General features: G+C 43.2%; 2 protein-coding genes across 6 annotated transcripts in view; both read right to left on the bottom strand.

The window, feature by feature from the left end:
• Positions 1-1,766, bottom strand: part of Ankle2 (ankyrin repeat and LEM domain containing 2) — a 31,194-nt gene extending 29,428 nt beyond the window's left edge. For both annotated transcript variants that reach the window (XM_031337311.1, XM_031337312.1), the window contains exon 1: positions 1,378-1,766. In XM_031337311.1, coding sequence (XP_031193171.1) covers positions 1,378-1,564 — 187 coding nt within the window. In that variant the 5' untranslated portion in view covers positions 1,565-1,766. The remainder of the gene's footprint in view (positions 1-1,377) is intronic.
• A 4,084-nt stretch (positions 1,767-5,850) lies between these two features.
• The window catches only part of Golga3 (golgin A3), a 49,708-nt gene continuing 38,058 nt past the window's right edge, over positions 5,851-17,500 (bottom strand). For all 4 annotated transcript variants that reach the window (XM_031337307.1, XM_031337309.1, XM_031337310.1 and 1 more), the window contains exons 19-24: positions 14,501-14,640; positions 13,717-13,849; positions 13,443-13,565; positions 11,382-11,543; positions 10,538-10,701; positions 5,851-9,388 (exon numbers count right to left, since the gene is read on the bottom strand). In XM_031337307.1, the coding sequence (XP_031193167.1) occupies positions 9,217-9,388; positions 10,538-10,701; positions 11,382-11,543; positions 13,443-13,565; positions 13,717-13,849; positions 14,501-14,640 (894 nt within the window). In that variant the 3' untranslated portion in view covers positions 5,851-9,216. The remainder of the gene's footprint in view (positions 9,389-10,537; positions 10,702-11,381; positions 11,544-13,442; positions 13,566-13,716; positions 13,850-14,500; positions 14,641-17,500) is intronic.

Raw genomic sequence — 17,500 nt, 5'->3', positions numbered from 1 at the left:
CTTTTCCCCTCCGACCAGTTGGTAGAGTATCTTAGTACACAAGTTGAACTGTTCTGGATTGTTTTTTATAATCCTTTATACACCTTAAAATGATTTCAAAATGAAAAACTAAACACTGAAAAGAATCTTTTAGTGAAACGAGATGCCACAAACACTGGTATTTGGCTCTGTACCCTATCAGCCACATGCACTGCTCTACTTCAGCGTCTGGGTGATTTTCACTGTGACCTCTTGAGTTTTTGGTACAGTGTTCACCGAGTAAACGGACTAGTGCACACTATTACTTACTTGCTTCGTGCTTTCCTGTAATTGCGTGTACATGTGTGTGTGTGTGTATTCCCAAGTCAGAGACTAGCCTCTTTGGGTGCTACTTCCTTTTTTTAAACTCAAATGTCTGTTTTACATCCTGACCAAAGTTTGCTCTCCCCCTTCTCTCAGTTCCTCTCCACCCCCATCAACCAGCCATGGCACATCAAGTTGCAGTAAGACTATGCTATTTTCTTAGGGGGACAAGAGAATGTAAAATCCAAAAGACAGGGTGTTGGTCCTGTTGTCACAACACAAACATTTCATTTCCCGACAGCCATGTAAAATCACAAGCTCGGCCCTGACCTTCCTGTCCCTGTTTCTTCAGCAAAAAAACAAAAACAAAACAAACAAACAAAAAACCAACCAAACAAAAACAAAACCCCCATGAAATCAATGACTACTAAGAAAGAGTTGATAAGTACGTCAGTGGTAGAAGATTTGCCAAGATATGCCAGGCCTTGAGTTTTATCCCCAGCCCTAAATAATTAATAATAATGAAATTGTGGCCAGGCGGTGGTGGCGCACGCCTTTAATCCCAGCACCTGGGAGGCAGAGGCAGGCGGATTTCTGAGTTCGAGGCCAGCCTGGTCTACAGAGTGAGTTCCAGGACAGCCAGGGCTACACAGAGAAACCCTGTCTCGAAAAAACAACAAACAAACAAACAAACAAAAAGTTCATAGTACCAAATGGAACCTCAGTTACCCGTAAGATTTTGTTATGGTTGGGTTAGCTCTGAAGTTCTAAGGTTTAGTTAACGGTTTAACATGTCATTTTCCTTCTAGAAAATCGGGGGGGGGGGTGGGTTACTATTCATCTTCACTAAGAACTAGATTTAGGAGAAAGTGAGTGCTAGTGAAAAGTGGCTTCTGAAGAACACATACATCCTAAGCATGGAATTATAGTTTAGGGAGGTGGAGAGCTGGGAAAAGTGCTAACTAAGAAGAGGGATGTGGGTTCTTATCAGGAGTTCCCAAAACAGCCGCCAAGGGACTCGGGCCGCGACAGGGTCCGGCCGCATCCAGGGTGCGGGGAGAGTGAAGTTTTCCTCCACGACTGACGCTGCCTTACCTGGCCGCTCGGCCACCGCTTCAGACGCGCCGGGCGGAGAGGAGAGTGTCCCGCAACGGTTCGGGTCCCGCGGCCGCTTCTCCAACCGCCGGACCAGCCAGCGCACCGCGAAGAGCAGCACCGAGGCGCCCAGGAGCTCCCAGGCCAGCGCCGCCCACTCCACCACAGCCAGCCGCTGCCACAGCATCGCCACCCCAGCGCCGAGGCCACAGCCCGCGCCGCGCTCGCCTCGGGCCCTCAGAAGACCGCTCGCCTCCTCCGGCCGGCCGTGGGAAGACCAGGCGGGCTGCGCGCGCAGTACGGGGCCTCCCGTTTCCCAACGACCAGGCTAGAACGCGGCCAGGAACCCAGCCTCAGGCGGCGTCGGAGGCAGTCCGGGTCCTGATTAGCGCAAGCGCAGCCCGGCAGTGGCGCGGGCAGCACGTCGGGGTCCTGAGTCGGACTCGGCGCGCTGCCCGGCGCTGTTCGCCTTTCGGTGTAGTGGGCGTGCCGCCCTGAGTTGTTTATTCGCCGCTAGTCTCGCTGCAGGAGAGCGAGAGCCTGGGCTACCCAGGCTGTGTCCCATCCCGAAGCCAGCAGAGCTGGGGGCAGAGTCCTTGACTGGTTGGGGCTGAGGGTGAACACTGCGGCCAAGTCCAGAGAGCCTAGCTTTGCCTTCTGTTAGTGGAGATGTTTCTCTGGAATACAGGCAGAATGTCTATACCATTCTGACGGATAACGCGAAAGCCTACCTGGCACTGGGATTAAAGATGTGAGCCAACATGCCTGGCTGCTAATTATAAATGTTGAAGTCTTTTTCTAACCTTTGCTTTTTCTTTTTTTGAGTCTTAACTATATACCCTCAAATGGCTTTATGCTGGAGATCTGCCTCCTTGAGCTCGCAGAAGTGTTGATTACAAGCATATGTCACTATAATTTCACTTCTGACTACAGATCACGAGGGGACCGAAGATTATAGAAGCTCGTGATGGTGTAGAGGCTTCTCATGTACATTGAGTGGTCTTCAGCAAGAAGGTGCAGGCTGCTTATTTAGTAGGTCTTAGAAGGCAGAGTGGAGGATGGACGCTGAGGTGGAGGCCTGTTCTGTTCAAATGTGTACCCTACCTTCCTGCCAATGAGGATTTGGTAAGACCAGTTCTCACTATCTGAAGAGGGTGGCCTGAGGAATAGCCTAAAAAGACCTGAGTTTTGGCCCCGACGAGTTATGTGCACAATCAATTTATAGGTTACTGGCCAAGAGCCAGATATACACACCCTTCAGGTCATATCTTCAGTTAAAGATGTAACTTTACTTTCAGAACAGGCTTGGGGAAGCCAAACTAGATATAAAACAAACCAACCAGATGACTTGAGAAATGCTAAGATGAATTTCCAGTTATTTTTACAGCCCCAGGATTTAGAAAGCCAATTTAGATATATTTCAGTTTAGCTGGGTGTAGTGGTGCACATCATTAATCCCAGACAGACGCCAAGTGGATCTCTGTGTTTGAGGCCACCCTGGTCTACAGATCGAGCCCAAGAGGCATCCAAGACTAAGGATGGAAACCCTGCCTCAAAAAAACAAAATAAATAAGTAAATTTAATTGTAGACAGAGGCAGATGGGCAAGGTATTAATTATAGGTACAGGAATATGTCATATAGCAGTAGAGAACAACTTTTAGTGTTTTGTCTTTTGCTTCATAATTGTGTTTATTTAAAAAGACCATTGGGCTGGTGAGATGGCTCAGCAGTTAACAGCACTGGCTGCTCTTCCAAAGGTCCCGAGTTCAACTTCCAGCAACCACATGGTGGCTCACAACCATCTGTAGTAGGTTATGATGCCCTCTTCTGGTGTGTCTGAAGACGGCCACAGTGTACTCTCATACATAAAATAAATAAATCTTTAATAAAAAAGAAAAAGACCACTGTTCACTAAGACAGATCTGTGTGTAGTGACTAAAACATTTACTTGAAACCCAGGAGGATGATCTTGAGTTCAGGCCAGCGTGTTTTAAAAACCAGAGACTTATCAGAAATGTACTATACTTTCAGAGATCCAGCCATATGTTAAGTTATATGTGGTTGGTCTCAGCCCATAGTAGAGAATTCAGGAGAGAGAATTGGGAACAGCAACAACCAGGAGCCTGAGATTCTCAGGTGGAGACATGCTAGTTCATATAACTAAGCTAGGAAAAACAGCAGGCCAGGAATTATGGTCTATGGATTGTAGCTAGGCCCACAACAGGATGGCACGGAGGTCTAGACTGACTTTCAGAATGACAAGGTATGTAAATGTTGAGAAAGCCCACTTTGATTTTCCTGATGGAGGTAGTGATGTTATACAAGAGTAGACAAAGGGTAGTGGAATGCATGTGGAAATGCTAATTTAATGTTCAGAAAACATACTGTGGGGTGTGTAAACCAAGGCTGCTCCTCCACAGAGTCCAACTACTCTAGGATATATAAAGAACACACAAAGGTATTTTACTGTGAAGGTAATACTTGACCCTAATTATGTATATAATATCTATCTTTCTCTCTATCAATTGTATAATTATGTATATCCTAGGAGCTTCTGGAGCTGACTTGAGGAAGAGTGAGCACGTCTTACCTGGGCTGCTACAACTGCAGTCTAGTAGGTGCATCTTTAACTCTAACTCTAGTTCAATTATAGAAGAACACAAAAGACCTGTGAATGTGACTGTCCTCTGAGAACCACGCCTGAGTATGTAGCTGCTCCTGCCAAGTGTTGTGTTGGAGAGGCTAGCATATAGACAGTGGGGGACATTAGGGAAGGAGTGCTCTGTCTGTGCCATGAGGTAGAGGCTTTTCAACTGCACCCACACTCCTGTAATCACCCTCTCAGCCATGCTCTGTAAAGAACCCCAATAAACTCACTGGCTCTCCAGACTGAACTTAACATTGTTGTTTACATCTCCCTGGGAAAAACCTTCAGCAACAGGTCACCACCCAGTTTATTTTGGGAGCCAGGTTCAAGCCATTGTAAGGACCAAGGGGATGGAAGACAGAAATAGTGCATAGTTATATAAACGTTGACAAAGGGTAGTGAACGGCACAGGATTCTAAGAATTCTTACAAACTTAGGCTTGAAGACTCCTAAAAGGTTACCCAATGTGGTGGTTTGAATGAAAATGGCCCTTAAAAACTCACAGGGAGTGGCATTTATTGGAGGTTCAGCCTTGTCCCAGGAATTCGCAGTGGGCGGGCTTTGAGGTGTTATTCTTTCTGCTACCTGCTGATCCAGATGCAGAACTCTGCTACCTCTCTAGCACCATGCTTCCCACCAGGACAATCAAGGACTAAACCTCTGAACTGTAAGCCAGCCCCAATTAAATGTTTTCCTTTATGAGAGTGGTGGTTGCTAGGCATTGATGGTGTACGTCTTTAATTCCAGCACTTGGAAGGAAGAGGCAGGAGGATCTAGAGAGTGAGATCCAGGACAGCCAGGGCTAACAGAGAGACCCGTCTCAGAAAAACAAAAGAAGAAAAGAAAAACCGAAAAAGAAAAAAAATGTTCCAATGTTATCTTGTTTGGAATTTGCCTTTGTTTTTAGTGTTAAGTAGAGAGCTAGCTTATCTTTTCTAAATAGGCTTTTGCCCAAGTCATTTACACACACACACACACACACACACACACACACACACACACATTACTGTGGTCATGGTGTCTCTTCATAGCAACAGAAACCTAAACTAAGACACCCATCATGGATGGCAGGGGTGTTAAATAACCCCCTTTATAGTTCCCTCATAACTTGCTTCTAATACTGCATAAACTATCAGGTTTCTGAGTGCCTTGGGAACTTATATACTGAGCTTCACAAATTCTTCTCTATTCCCATACCTGATTTAAACTGTGTGGCTTATTAATAACTTTTACCTGAAATAGGCTTGTATAATTCATTGATCAAAAATAAGGGATGAAGGCTGGCGAGATGGCTCAGCGGGTAACAGCACTGACTGCTCTTCTGAAGGTCCTGAGTTCAAATCCCAGCAACCACATGGTGGCTCACAACCATCTGTAATGAGATCTGATGCCCTCTTATGGTGTATCTGAAGTCAGCTACAGTGTACTTATGTATACTAATAAATAAATCTTTAAAAAATAAAGGGTGAATGAAAAAGAGAAAAAGTTGCTTGAGATATGAAAACTAAACCAGGAGAAACTAGTCAGCTTAAGAGCACTGTGCAGATAGACTCCCAGCATCCTCTGCTCATGCCCATGCTTTTGCAAATGTGCTCCTTCATGGTGATGGTAGATGCAGGCCAGTGAAGAGAAATGGTTACCATGCTACTTCTGTTGGTCTAATACAACAAGGAGTGAATCTTCTTATCCTACCTCAAACTTTGGTAGGACATGATTACCTTTTAAAATGGTAGTAGGAAACAACATGAGCTATAAAAGCTACTCCCAAATATGACAAAACACTAGCCCTAAAAGGGAAGTCCTCCCCCAATGAATTATGAAAACCTTTACCAAAAATAGTTTATTGCATAAAATGTAAGGAGTTCCCAAGCATACTCATATTAAAAAAACAATAACAGCAAAAACATGCCTTTTAAAGTTACAGTTTGTTACCAGTAATGACAGTTTCCCTAGGAAAACCCCAACATGAAGACTGACTTCCTTGTGAGATAACTTTTTATAAAAATGAGAAACTCAAAAAGCACTGAAATGTTGGACCCTCCAAACTAGACATGGACCCAAGGATCCTTTCAGAACCTATGACCACTACAGAGTAGACTGGGCTAGAATTCCAGACTACTGAGCATGTTACAATAAGACTTGGGATATCTCATTCCACAGTATTATTCTTATCACTGGGGTCCTCCAAGGCTCCAGGATTTTTAATTTTCAAATATGATAGTCCCTTTTAAATCCAAAATCTTCACTTGCCAATTTTTATTTCAAAATATATGAAAATATATATATCATAGTGACCTATAAGACTATGGCTTTTACAGTATCCACATACTGGTAAAGTTTGTTTTGAATGGAGAAGAATTTAACCAAGCTTTCTGATTTATACACTAAGACTACCTTCTGAGACAGCAGGTCCTTCTCCCTGTACCTAAAGTCCATGTAAAGTCAGCCTTACATCTTTTCAACATCATTGCCTGCTACAATGGTGTAAAAATCTAAAATCATGGCCATCAATTGGATGTCTACCAGAAAAACAATGATAGAAATTTCATGGTAATTTTTTTAAACATAAGAAAACCAATTAATAGTACAGCCAAGGTGTCCAGTATAGGACATGATACAGCATATATGATATATGCACAAATGGTAGACAATGGTGTGAGACTGCCTAAAAAAGTAATCCTCCAGACCTGCCTGCAGTGTTTCATGAGCAAACCTAAAATTCCCAGTTTTGGCTGCATAGGCAATAGTAATCAAACTATATTCAATCAAGAATAAGCTTAAGGAGGTAAAGTACAATAGAATCCCTCAGATCCTTCTCAGGAGGGAAAAAGCCAAAACAAACAAACACAAAAAGGAACGTGAAAACTCAACTTCAAGGTGACTTAACCCTAAGAGAATGCCAGCTCCAATCTGAGAGTCCTCTGAACTGCAAATGTGAGAAAGACACACTGGAACACAAAGAGGGACAGAGAAAGAAGCCAAGACATGCCAGGCCTTTCATGGAGCCAAGAGGAATGTAGCCAGGGACCCGCAAAGCAGACTACAAAGTTTAGAAGAAGTGCCATTTCTGAGGGTGTACGTGCACATGGAACGGCAAAGCAACAGAGGAAATGGGTTAAGACATGAAACCAACCTTCACTTGAATGAGTTCAGAATTAGCTTATTCTTTCCCAGATAACACAAGCAACAACTCACTTGAAGATCTCCTCACATAGGGGAACTAGTTCTGCTGCAGAATTAAGTCCAAACCAAGTGCTATTTCTTGGTTCTGACATTAAAAATACAAAATAAATAAGAATGTAAATTACCATCTTTTTCTAATTTCTAACTTAGAGATTAAAAGGGTATATTTATAATAAAGTTTTTAAGTTTTTTTAAAAGATAAACCCTGTACAAATAAATGATATTCACATTTTAAAATTCCAATACTTGCTAGAGAATATTTTTCAAACACTAGACATCACTGTGGATAGTTCTACTTTAACCATATCAGCTAACCTTCTAATAAGATATTATAAGAGAACACAGATTAAAAATTCCAAACTGATTATCCACAAAATAGACAAGAAACCCAGTAAAAGACACCAACTAGCTGATCACTGCTGCTTAAAGCTTCCTTCTTCAGGCCTTTCTTTTCCTTCTAACAATATTTCACATCTTTTTTTGTTGTTCCAGCTTGTCTGTCTTTTTAAGTCATGGGTTCATGTAACACAGTCTTGCCTCAAACTTGCTATGTAGCTGAAAACTAGTCTTAAACTGATCCTCTTTCTGATTCTACCTCCCGAGTGCTGGGATTACACTCATGAGTCAAAAAACCCCCTTTATTTTAAATTTTCTTCACAAGCATTCACAAAGATTAAGGACTCCAGCTCTTCTAATTAGTCAGTATATAAAGCATTATTATGATCTGGGAAGCAGACAGTAATAAATCACATACTTAGTACTGACTTTAAATAAGGCTTTTGTCTCTTGACCCTGTCTCAGAAGACCAAAGTCGCCTACCTTCTTCCAGGTATTACTCTGACTTCTTGTGCTACAAGAATTCAACAGAGGTCCATGGTAGTTCCTGACAACCACACAGATAGACATTCACAATGCTTCATAAACACCATCTTTGGGACACAGTATATGCAGCCTATAACCCACAAAGACCAAGGCAGCCTCCTTTCCTACTCTTTTCCTGTGCCAGTGTTCTCCAAATGTCAGGTTAATATGAGTAGACCTTGGAGGTCCTTTCATCCCCTGCTAACTGCAAGGCCTGACTGGCCTTGCCTATTGGTAAGCCAAAGTGAGTAAAACCACATAAGGCCACAGACCTGAGAGGCCAGGGTTATTAATTCATGGAGACGGTGGCAGAAAAGACCTTCAGAAATAAAAAGACTAAAACTAAAATAACTCTTTCTGTACCAAGAGTATTTGGTTTTAGGATGCATAGAAAATAAGTTATATTTCTTAAAATACATTTTTAAACTGATATCCCTAAAGCTACATGTATATTGTTTCCCAATAGCAAATTTTCAAAAGGAAATCAGTAAGACAATTAGGTCCTTAAATAATACAGGTATATGGTTTTAAAAGACTTTCAATCAATATTTATATATACATCCTATTTAGGTGGAATAGTCTGAAAAGCAAATGAAATAAAAAGCAAAAGGTGCAAATAAAACCTCATTTATGTAGACTAGTAAAGGTCTTATGTGTGCCTATAGCCACACGTAAGGTTCCCTCCTTCAAGTGACTGCTCAGACAGACACACCCAGGTTTCTCCAGTAGTCCAGACTCTGATGTTTTTAAGATTTGGTCATTTCGTGGGAAAAGCCAGTTGTAATGTAAAATGACTATGTTTTTAATCCTTGTCTCATCCTATCTATCTACCTATCTATTTATTTATGACAGGGTTTCTCTGTGTAGCCCTGGCTGTTTTGGAACTACTGACCTGTAGCCCAGGCTGGCCTCAACTCATAGAGATCATGCCTGCATCTGCCTTCTGGATGCTGGGATTAAAAGTGTGTACCACTACCTCCCAGTTTTTTTCTGTTATTTTAATCCTTGATAAAAAGTAAAGGGAAATTTAAATCTCATTTCTTAAAAAAGGAAAAAAAAAGCCACCAGAGCATTCGATCAAATAAATAATATTGACAAGAGTATTCCTTCAATAGCCACAAATACTTGGTGATGAGGACAACAGTGGTCATTGGCCCAGCCCTTCTCTGGTAACACTGTTTTGATTATGTAGCTTTGTGTCTCCTCGGGGATGGGCATGCTCTGCTGGGGCAGCTTCCACCTGAGCCCACGAGGACAGGGACTCATGCACAGTGATGGTATGCTCTTCCATCTGGCGCTGTAGACTGTCCATTTCCTGCCTGGGGAGATGAGAGAAAGCAGAAGAAGAAACCCTAAATTATACAAGGATCAGACAGAACCACCAGTCACAGCTCTAACAAGCTACAGTGAATGCAATGGGCTCACCACTGGTCATACGTGTTTCTCTCAAAGACTAATAAATATTATCACAGACCAGCAAAGTCAGCTGGAATCTGTTGTTTGCTATTAACAAAATTTCCATCATTCGATTTTACTAATAAAGACTCACGGGCCAGATAGTGGGGTAAAAGCCGGCTAACTCAGAAAGGCAGGGAAAATGTCCAGCTGGCTTCCCCCTCAGCAACAATCCAAAGGAAAAGGAGCTCTCCTCCTCTGCCCAGCCTCAAACCCACAAACTCAAATGCTCCACCCTTTCACAACCTGTGATCTCTCTATCCCTCCTCCTGACTTCCTCTTATTCTCGGTTTCTTCCCCGCTATGTTCACTCCCTGTCAACTGGCTGATTGCTCCTCCTCTAGACTTATGGCTGACTTTATTCAATCCTGTTTACAATAAACAGAAAGCTCTTGGATTAAAGGTATATGCTGGGCTGAAACATATCACAACTAGAAACAGGTTTTTCCAGTAAATAATACAATCACGGGGTTCCCAGTGTCATCAAATATCCTGCAGCAGGAGCCAAAGAAAGCAAAAGCTCTTGACATTTTTTTTTCCACTCTGGGTAGAAGCCAGTAAACGATCTGATATAGGTTTCTGTTTTCTGAGAAGTGCTTCCATCAGGAACAAGAGAAAGACACAGACCTGAAGGCCTGATGCTAATCAAGTTGCTGTCTAGAAGCTGTCACCTGAGGCTATTGTCACAAGTGATTTCCTCCAACAAGGTCACCTGCCTATCAGGGTCCCATGTGCCATATATAGCCTATGACGCTGGTCTCTTGTGTCCCAAGCTAAGAGGCTCAGTATATAGGGGACAGGTATAACAGTTGACTTTTTAAGGGCCCACCAAGATTTACTTAGCTATTTTCACCTTACAACAGGACCCCAGAAGCTCTGCAGTAAAGATTCTCTACTTCACAAGAGCTTCAAAGACACAGGCACTCTACAAACAACAGAAGAGATGCCCCCAGAAAAAAACATGGGGTCATGTGTAAATGCTGAACAAATGGGGTACAGGAAACAGATCATACTTGAGCTGCTGCAGACAGCTGTTGAGGTTCTTGAGAGGCTCCTTGCTCACAGCGGGTGGGGGCCTCAGCAGCTCCTCTAGCAATGAGGCTGAGACAGGGCAGTCTGGTATCTTGATGGGTGTTGCAGGACTGGATGAGCTGGACTCACCTTTTGGCTCTTTCTTCTGTTTGTAAAAACACATCATTAGCTCTCTTCACTCTCCACTGTGACAACTGACCCTCCCTGCATCCCACTCTGAGAAGAGGACTGAACTTCCAGGTCTATGAAGGCAGTCCAGTAGTGAGGAGGTTAGGATATTCTAGCCGGTGCAGTAATCCTAATGCACTTAGCTAAGCACATACCTCTTGTGCATGACCCTAAGGAGAAATGACTGAACAGGCATTAGAGCTCTCTTATGGGCCTTCCCTGGGATAGACGCCGATACTCTGAGCTTCCCTAAGAAATTAGGTGATATTTACTTCAATTGTGCAAAAAATTATCTGCCAACTATTTCAACCGTCCATCAGGGTTCCCACCTGAGCCAAGCTGAAGGCACTGTGTCCCACAATGGCAGGACATCATGGCTATATGTTCATCAGTTTAAATTAGTAAGTATCACAGCAAGATGATATGTGTGCTCAAGAATAGAAATAAATATTCTCTTGAACAAGGTAACAAAATAAAGTTGTTTGGCCACTGTCCAAGCAGAGTTCTTTATGATCTTTGTGCCCAAGATAGTTAAATGTTTTGATCTGTGAGTGACTAGAAAACCCGCCAATCTCCTGCCTTCCCCCTGCCATACCCCCAGCCAAAATCTAAATGAGATCGACGGTTAACTTGTAAGGGATGCAACCTAAACCCAACCTTGGCCGCACTACGGCGGAGATCCAGCTTGAGCTGTTGGTTCTGCTGCAGCAGGGTCTTCATGTTGTTCTTCAGTTCAGAAACTTTGGCTTGAAGCATAAACTTATCCTTTTGGGTCTCGGACAGATCTTCCTGTACCATTTCCAACTCAGACTTGATAGTCTAAGGAGAATGATCATATATTTTTTAAAGCTAAAAGATCTTAGTGAGTGGCTCATGCCTATAATCCCAGCACTGGTGAGGCTCAGGAGGCAGAAGGATTAAGAGTTCAAGGCTGGCCCAACTTGAGATTCATCCCTTCCATAAGCACCAGTCCCTGGCACTATTAATGATAGTCTGTTAGGCTTGCAGACAGTAGCCTAGCATAGCTGTCCTCTCAGAGGCTCCACCCAGCAGCTGACTGAAACAGATGCAGAGACCCACAGTCAAACATTGGATGGAGCTTGGGGAGTCTTAGAGTCATGACAAAGATTGAAGGCCCCAAAGGGATAGAACTCCACAGGAAGACTAAACAGAGTCAACTATCCTGGACCCTTGGGGGCTTCCAAAGATTGAACCACCAACCAAAGAGCATACATGGGCTGGACCTAGGATCCTCACACGTATGTAGCATATGTGCAGCTTGGTCTTCACACCAGTCCCCCCAACAAATGGAGTTGGGGATATCCCTGAATCTGTTGCCTGCCTATGGATCCTATTCCCCTAACTGGGCTGCCTTGTCTGGCCTCAGTGGGAGAGGACATGCTTAGTCCTGCAGTGACCTGACGTGCCAGGGTGGGTTGGTACTCAGTGGGGCTTCCCCCTTCTCAGAGGAGAAGGGGAGGGAGGATGGGAGGAGGGACTGTGTGAGGGAGGGAACTGGGAGGAGGGGGAGGGTTTCAATCAGGATGTTGATTAATTAATTAATGGGAAAAAAGAAAGACCAGTTTTAGCTTCAAGGCCAATTTTAGCTACATATCAAGCTGAGGTCATAAGAGCTGGGCTACGTAAGAGCCTGTCTCAAAAAATAAACATCTTAAGACACACTTTAAGATATTATCTTATAGCCAGGCGGTGGTGGTGCACGCCTTTAATCCCAGCACTTGGGAGGCAGAGGCAGGCAGATTTCTGAGTTCGAGGCCAGCCTGGTCTATAGAGTAAGTTCCGGGACAGCCAGGGCTACTCAGAGAAACCCTGTCTCGAAAAAACAAAAACAAAAACAAAACAAAACAAAACACCCCCCCCCCAAAGATATTAACTTATGGGCTGGAGAGGTGGCTCAGCAGTTAAGAACACTGACTGCTCTTCCAGAGGTCCTGAGTTCAATTCCCAGCAACCACATGGTGGCTCACAACCATCTGTAATGGATAGGATGCCCTCTTCTGGTGAATCTGAAAACAGCAACAGTGTACTCAAATAAATAAATCTTTAACTGCTCTTCCAGAGGTCATGAGTTCAAATCCCAGCAACCATGTGGTGGCTCACAACCACCCGTAATGAGATCTGATGCCCTCTTCTGGTGCATCTGAAGTCAGCTACAGTGTATTATGCGGGAGCGAGCGGGCTGGAGCAAGCAGAAGTCCCAAGTTCAATTCCCAGCAGCCACATGATGGCTCATGGCCATCTGTGCAGCTACAGTGTACTCCTACACATAAAATAAATAAATCTTAAAAAAAAAATGAGGAAGTTATGTTTCTGGCCTTTTCCTTGAGTAGTAAAGACTACTCATTTGAGCCTTCATGGAGAAGTTGGTCATAAACTAAGCTCACACTGCATATTGATACTACTCACTAGAGCTAATAAAAAGCATGTTCTTGGTATATACATTTCATATAGCTTAACGAGGGATGGTGCTTGAATTTGTCTCAGTTTCTCCTCCATCTAGCATGTAACCTAAACCAGGTAACCATGCTGAGCCTCATTCTAAAATGGGGACAATGTCTTCAGATTACTGGGGTGGGGTCAGAGAGCCTACATGGTGATCCACTTCAAGAGCACTCCTGTTACACGTGTAACACTCAGCCTGGCTGGACTGCATCATTTCAACACAGATCCAGGACCCTGGACAGGGACAGGACCAACCTGCAGTGTCTGTTGTGTACCCTCTAGTTCTTTCTTGCCCTGTTGCTCTGTCAAGTCAAGCTGCTGCTTCAGGGACTGAATCTCTCGTTCTTTCTGATCCAATTCCCATTTGAGATCTTCCATCTAAAGAACAAAAGCACACGACTAAGACAATTTTAAAAAGCTGTCTTATACTGTAAAACAGTTCTAAGGAATTTCTATTCATGTTTTAGTATTACATTTAAAAAGCATATACTTTCCGTCTGAGCACTAGGAAAATAGGGGCCCAGCTTACCTCTTGGCTCCCTGTCGGTTGCTGACTCATCTGCTCATCTAGCCTCTTCTGTAGAAGCTGGAGCTGGGTTCTAGCTTCTGCCAGCTCAGTCTGGAATTGTGTTATTTCTTGAGAATGCTTTCCCTCCTGAATCCTGGAATTTAAACAAACAAACAAACAAACAAACAAACAGGTTAAAAACAAAATGACAAAATTCTCTCAGTTTGTCCTCCAAGGCTGTCCATGATGAGACTCCTTACCATTGACTACATAGACAGTGTGGAGTCCTTCTAGCCCTGCACTAACCCTGCAGAGCCCTGTGTACTCTGTCACACCATACTGTAGTCACAAAGCTCAGATCGGGGTGCTGTCAGACACTTTCATAACAACAAACGCAGGCCTTTGAAGCTTCTGTAGAGATGTGTGTGCAGCCTGGGCTTACCTGCCCCTTTCCTCATGTCCACGTTGATACTCTGTTAGTGTGATGCTACAATGAATCTCAAACTACCCCTTGACTAGTGTACACATTGGGGTTCTTTCTATTTCAGGAAGAAGTCAAGGAAGAGCCAGGTTAAGGTTAAACTCAGGCCTCCTGAGAAAGAAGTCGGGGAGTTCTGTTCTTTTGACTTGCCCCTAAAGTCCTTGGCACCTTAGGATAAGATAGATAATCCTTGGTGAATTAAAATAATCCAAAATGAACTAAAGATGAGAGAAAACCACAACTGCTCTGATGTGGTATATGGAAAATGACTGAGATCACCATAGCCAGCCCCAGGGTATACTTGTGCAAGCATTGGGTACTCACTGGAGCTCATCCACCTCAGCCTGCAGTGTCTGTACCAGGTGTTCTTTGGCCTGCAATTCTTTCTTCACCTCACTCAGCTCCAAAGTAGCGGCCTTAAAGTGGCGGCGGTTGTGTCCAGCTTCTATCCTGGCAGCAGCCATCTAGAAGAAGGTGAAGAAGTTGACGTTACTCACACACAAGTTGTACCATGATGAAACACCACAAGGTTGATGGAATATCAAGTACCAGCACTGAAGCCCCTCTCAAACCCATGTAGAAGTGGTCTCATTACGTGTTTCCTCTCAAAACAACTTACTGACAAAGATGAAGGTAGCTGGCTCTATGTTTATCATGCAGCAGACCAGTAACATAGCTGACAGACTGCTGAATGAATAAAATTCATTCATAGTTTTCTTAGTTTAAATAGGTTGTATATTCCTCAACTATACTTGTTTATTACTAGTTAAGTTTATTCCTAATTTTTTTTTGTTTGCTTTTGAGATGGGGTTTTTCTGCATGACAGACTGGCTGTCCTAGAACTCTCTGTAGACTGGCTTCAAATTCACAGAGATCCACCTGTCTCTGCCTCCTGAGTGCTGGGATTAAAGGCATGCTCCACCATTCCCAGCTATTCCTAATTCTTATATTTCCATCTAATTGTAATAAAGACTTAATTCTATCTATGATATAACTGGCCTTCTCTGAACATTTGGTGATTTTCAAAGTCAACAATAGATTCTCTCAAGATTTCCAAGCAAATTCTTGAATGCACAAAAAATTCCATTTTCTTTTCTAACAATTTAGTAATATTAGAGAAACAATTACAGCTGGTATGTGCCTGTGTAGTAGCATTGTGCCTAGCACTTTAGGGCCTAGAGTTCACTGCAAAGAAGAAAAAGGAAGGCACCATCAGTGCCATCATTACTTATTCAATGGTCGCTATACTTTCACTCTGATGGTCCTTCAACTTATGGCACACTTTTTTTTTGTCAAGTTGTTTCCATCCAAAATACCTGCTTTTAAGATGAGAACCAACAGAGATATTTACAACTGGACAATATGCAGAGAGTGAGAAATTTTAGAATGCTCAATCCTAAATCAGGCATCTTTTTTTTTTTTAAAAAGATTTATTTTATTTATTCTATGTGTATGAGTACATTGTAGCTGTATGGATGGCTGTGAGCTATCATGTGTGTGGCTGCTGGGAATTGAACTCAGGACCTCTGCCGGCCTTCTCTCTGGTGTAATTCAATGTAGCTGTTTTCAGATGCACCAGAAGAGGGCGTCAGATCTCATTACGGGTAGTTGTGAGCCACCATGTGGTTGCTGGGATCCGAACTCAGGACGTTCGGAAGAGCAGTCAGTGCTCTTACCCGCTGAGCCATCTCGCCAGCCCCATAAATCAGGCATCTTTATCAGATCCTTCTCTTCAGGGCTCAGGGAGATACATATTCAGAAAATGGGTGGAGGACCAGAGGGGATGGATGATGCCCTCCAAACACCTCAGGACTGACACACATAGGACTTCAAAGGAACTGTGACAATGAGAAGAGGAAGGGCACAGGAACTACCAACCCAACCAAGAAACGATCTGCCAATGATCCCACTTACAAAGAAAAAATAGTTTTATTCAGTGGAATCTCACTGGGTATATTAACCACACCTCAGTTCTGGACCTATCTAGTTTTTAGAGAAACAAAGGGTATAGAGTTGGGTAAAGGGGTGGGAGAATCTCGGAGGAGTTGGGGGAGTGGAAAAGCATGAACAGAATAGATAATAAAAAATGTTTTAATAAGAGAAAAAAAAAGGCTGCTTCTAAAAATAGTAAAACACACACACACACACACACCCCGCACACCACACGATTTTTAAACATTCTCCAGCTGGGCATTAACATGCATACCCTTAATCCCAGCACTTGGCGGGGCAGATCTCTGTAAGCGTGAAGCCAGCCTGGTCTACACTGTAAGTTCCAGGCCAGCCAAGGCTAATAGGGAAACCTTGTCCAAGAAAAGACAAACCCCAAAACAAACATATCCCATAAATTCTCTTGTCCTTCTGAAGGTTTCAAAGCACATTATTAATGTCTTATAGGCTGGACAGATGTATCAGTAATTAAAGTACTTGCCATGATAGCAAGAGGATCAGAATTCATATCACAGGTATCTACATAAAAACAAAGTGTGTATGAATGGACAGCATTAAAAGGCAAAGACAGGATTCCTAAGGAGACTAGCCATCAGCAAACTTCAGATTTAATTAAGAGATCCTGCCTCAAAGGATAGGAAGACCCCTGGTACTAGCCTTAGGCCTCCACATGCAAGTACATACTCATGGACAAACATCTGCATATACACATGTGCCAAGCAACTGCAGGTATGCATATACCCACCATACAGGCAAACAACAACCACAAAAATAACAAAAATATCTTACTATCATGAACTATTGTTTTTTTGTTTTGTTTTGTTTTGTTTTGTTTTTTTTTGTTTGTTTTTTTGAGACAGGGTTTCTCTGTATAGCCCTGGCTGTCCTGGAACTCACTCTGTAGACCATACTGGCCTCGAACTCAGAAATGCGCCTGCCTCTGCCTCCCAAGTGCTGGGATTAAAGGTGTATACCACCACCGCCCAGCAAAATTATCTTTTTTTTTTTTAAAGATTTATTTATTTTATGTATATGAGTACACTGTAGCTGTCTTCAGACACAGCAGAAGAGGGCGTCAGATTTTATTACAGATGGTTGTGAGCCACCATGTGGTTGCTGGGAATTGAACTCAGGACCTTTGGAAGAGCAGTCAGTGCTCTTAACCACTGAGCCATCTCTCCAGCCCGCAAAATTATCTTATTTTTAAAACATTTTCTGGGGCTGGTGAGATGGCTCAACTGGTAAGAGCACTGATTGTTCTTCTAAAGGTCATGAGTTCAAATCCCAGCAACCACATGGTGGCTCCCAACCACCCATAATGAAATCTGACGCCCTCTTCTGGTGCATCTGAAGACAGCTACAGTATACTCATAA

The sequence above is a fragment of the Mastomys coucha genome, unplaced genomic scaffold (assembly GCF_008632895.1).
Source record: "Mastomys coucha isolate ucsf_1 unplaced genomic scaffold, UCSF_Mcou_1 pScaffold22, whole genome shotgun sequence".
Lineage (NCBI taxonomy): Eukaryota > Metazoa > Chordata > Mammalia > Rodentia > Muridae > Mastomys > Mastomys coucha.
Note: the sequence above shows the minus strand (reverse complement) of the source record. Positions and strands in the feature narration are given on the sequence as shown.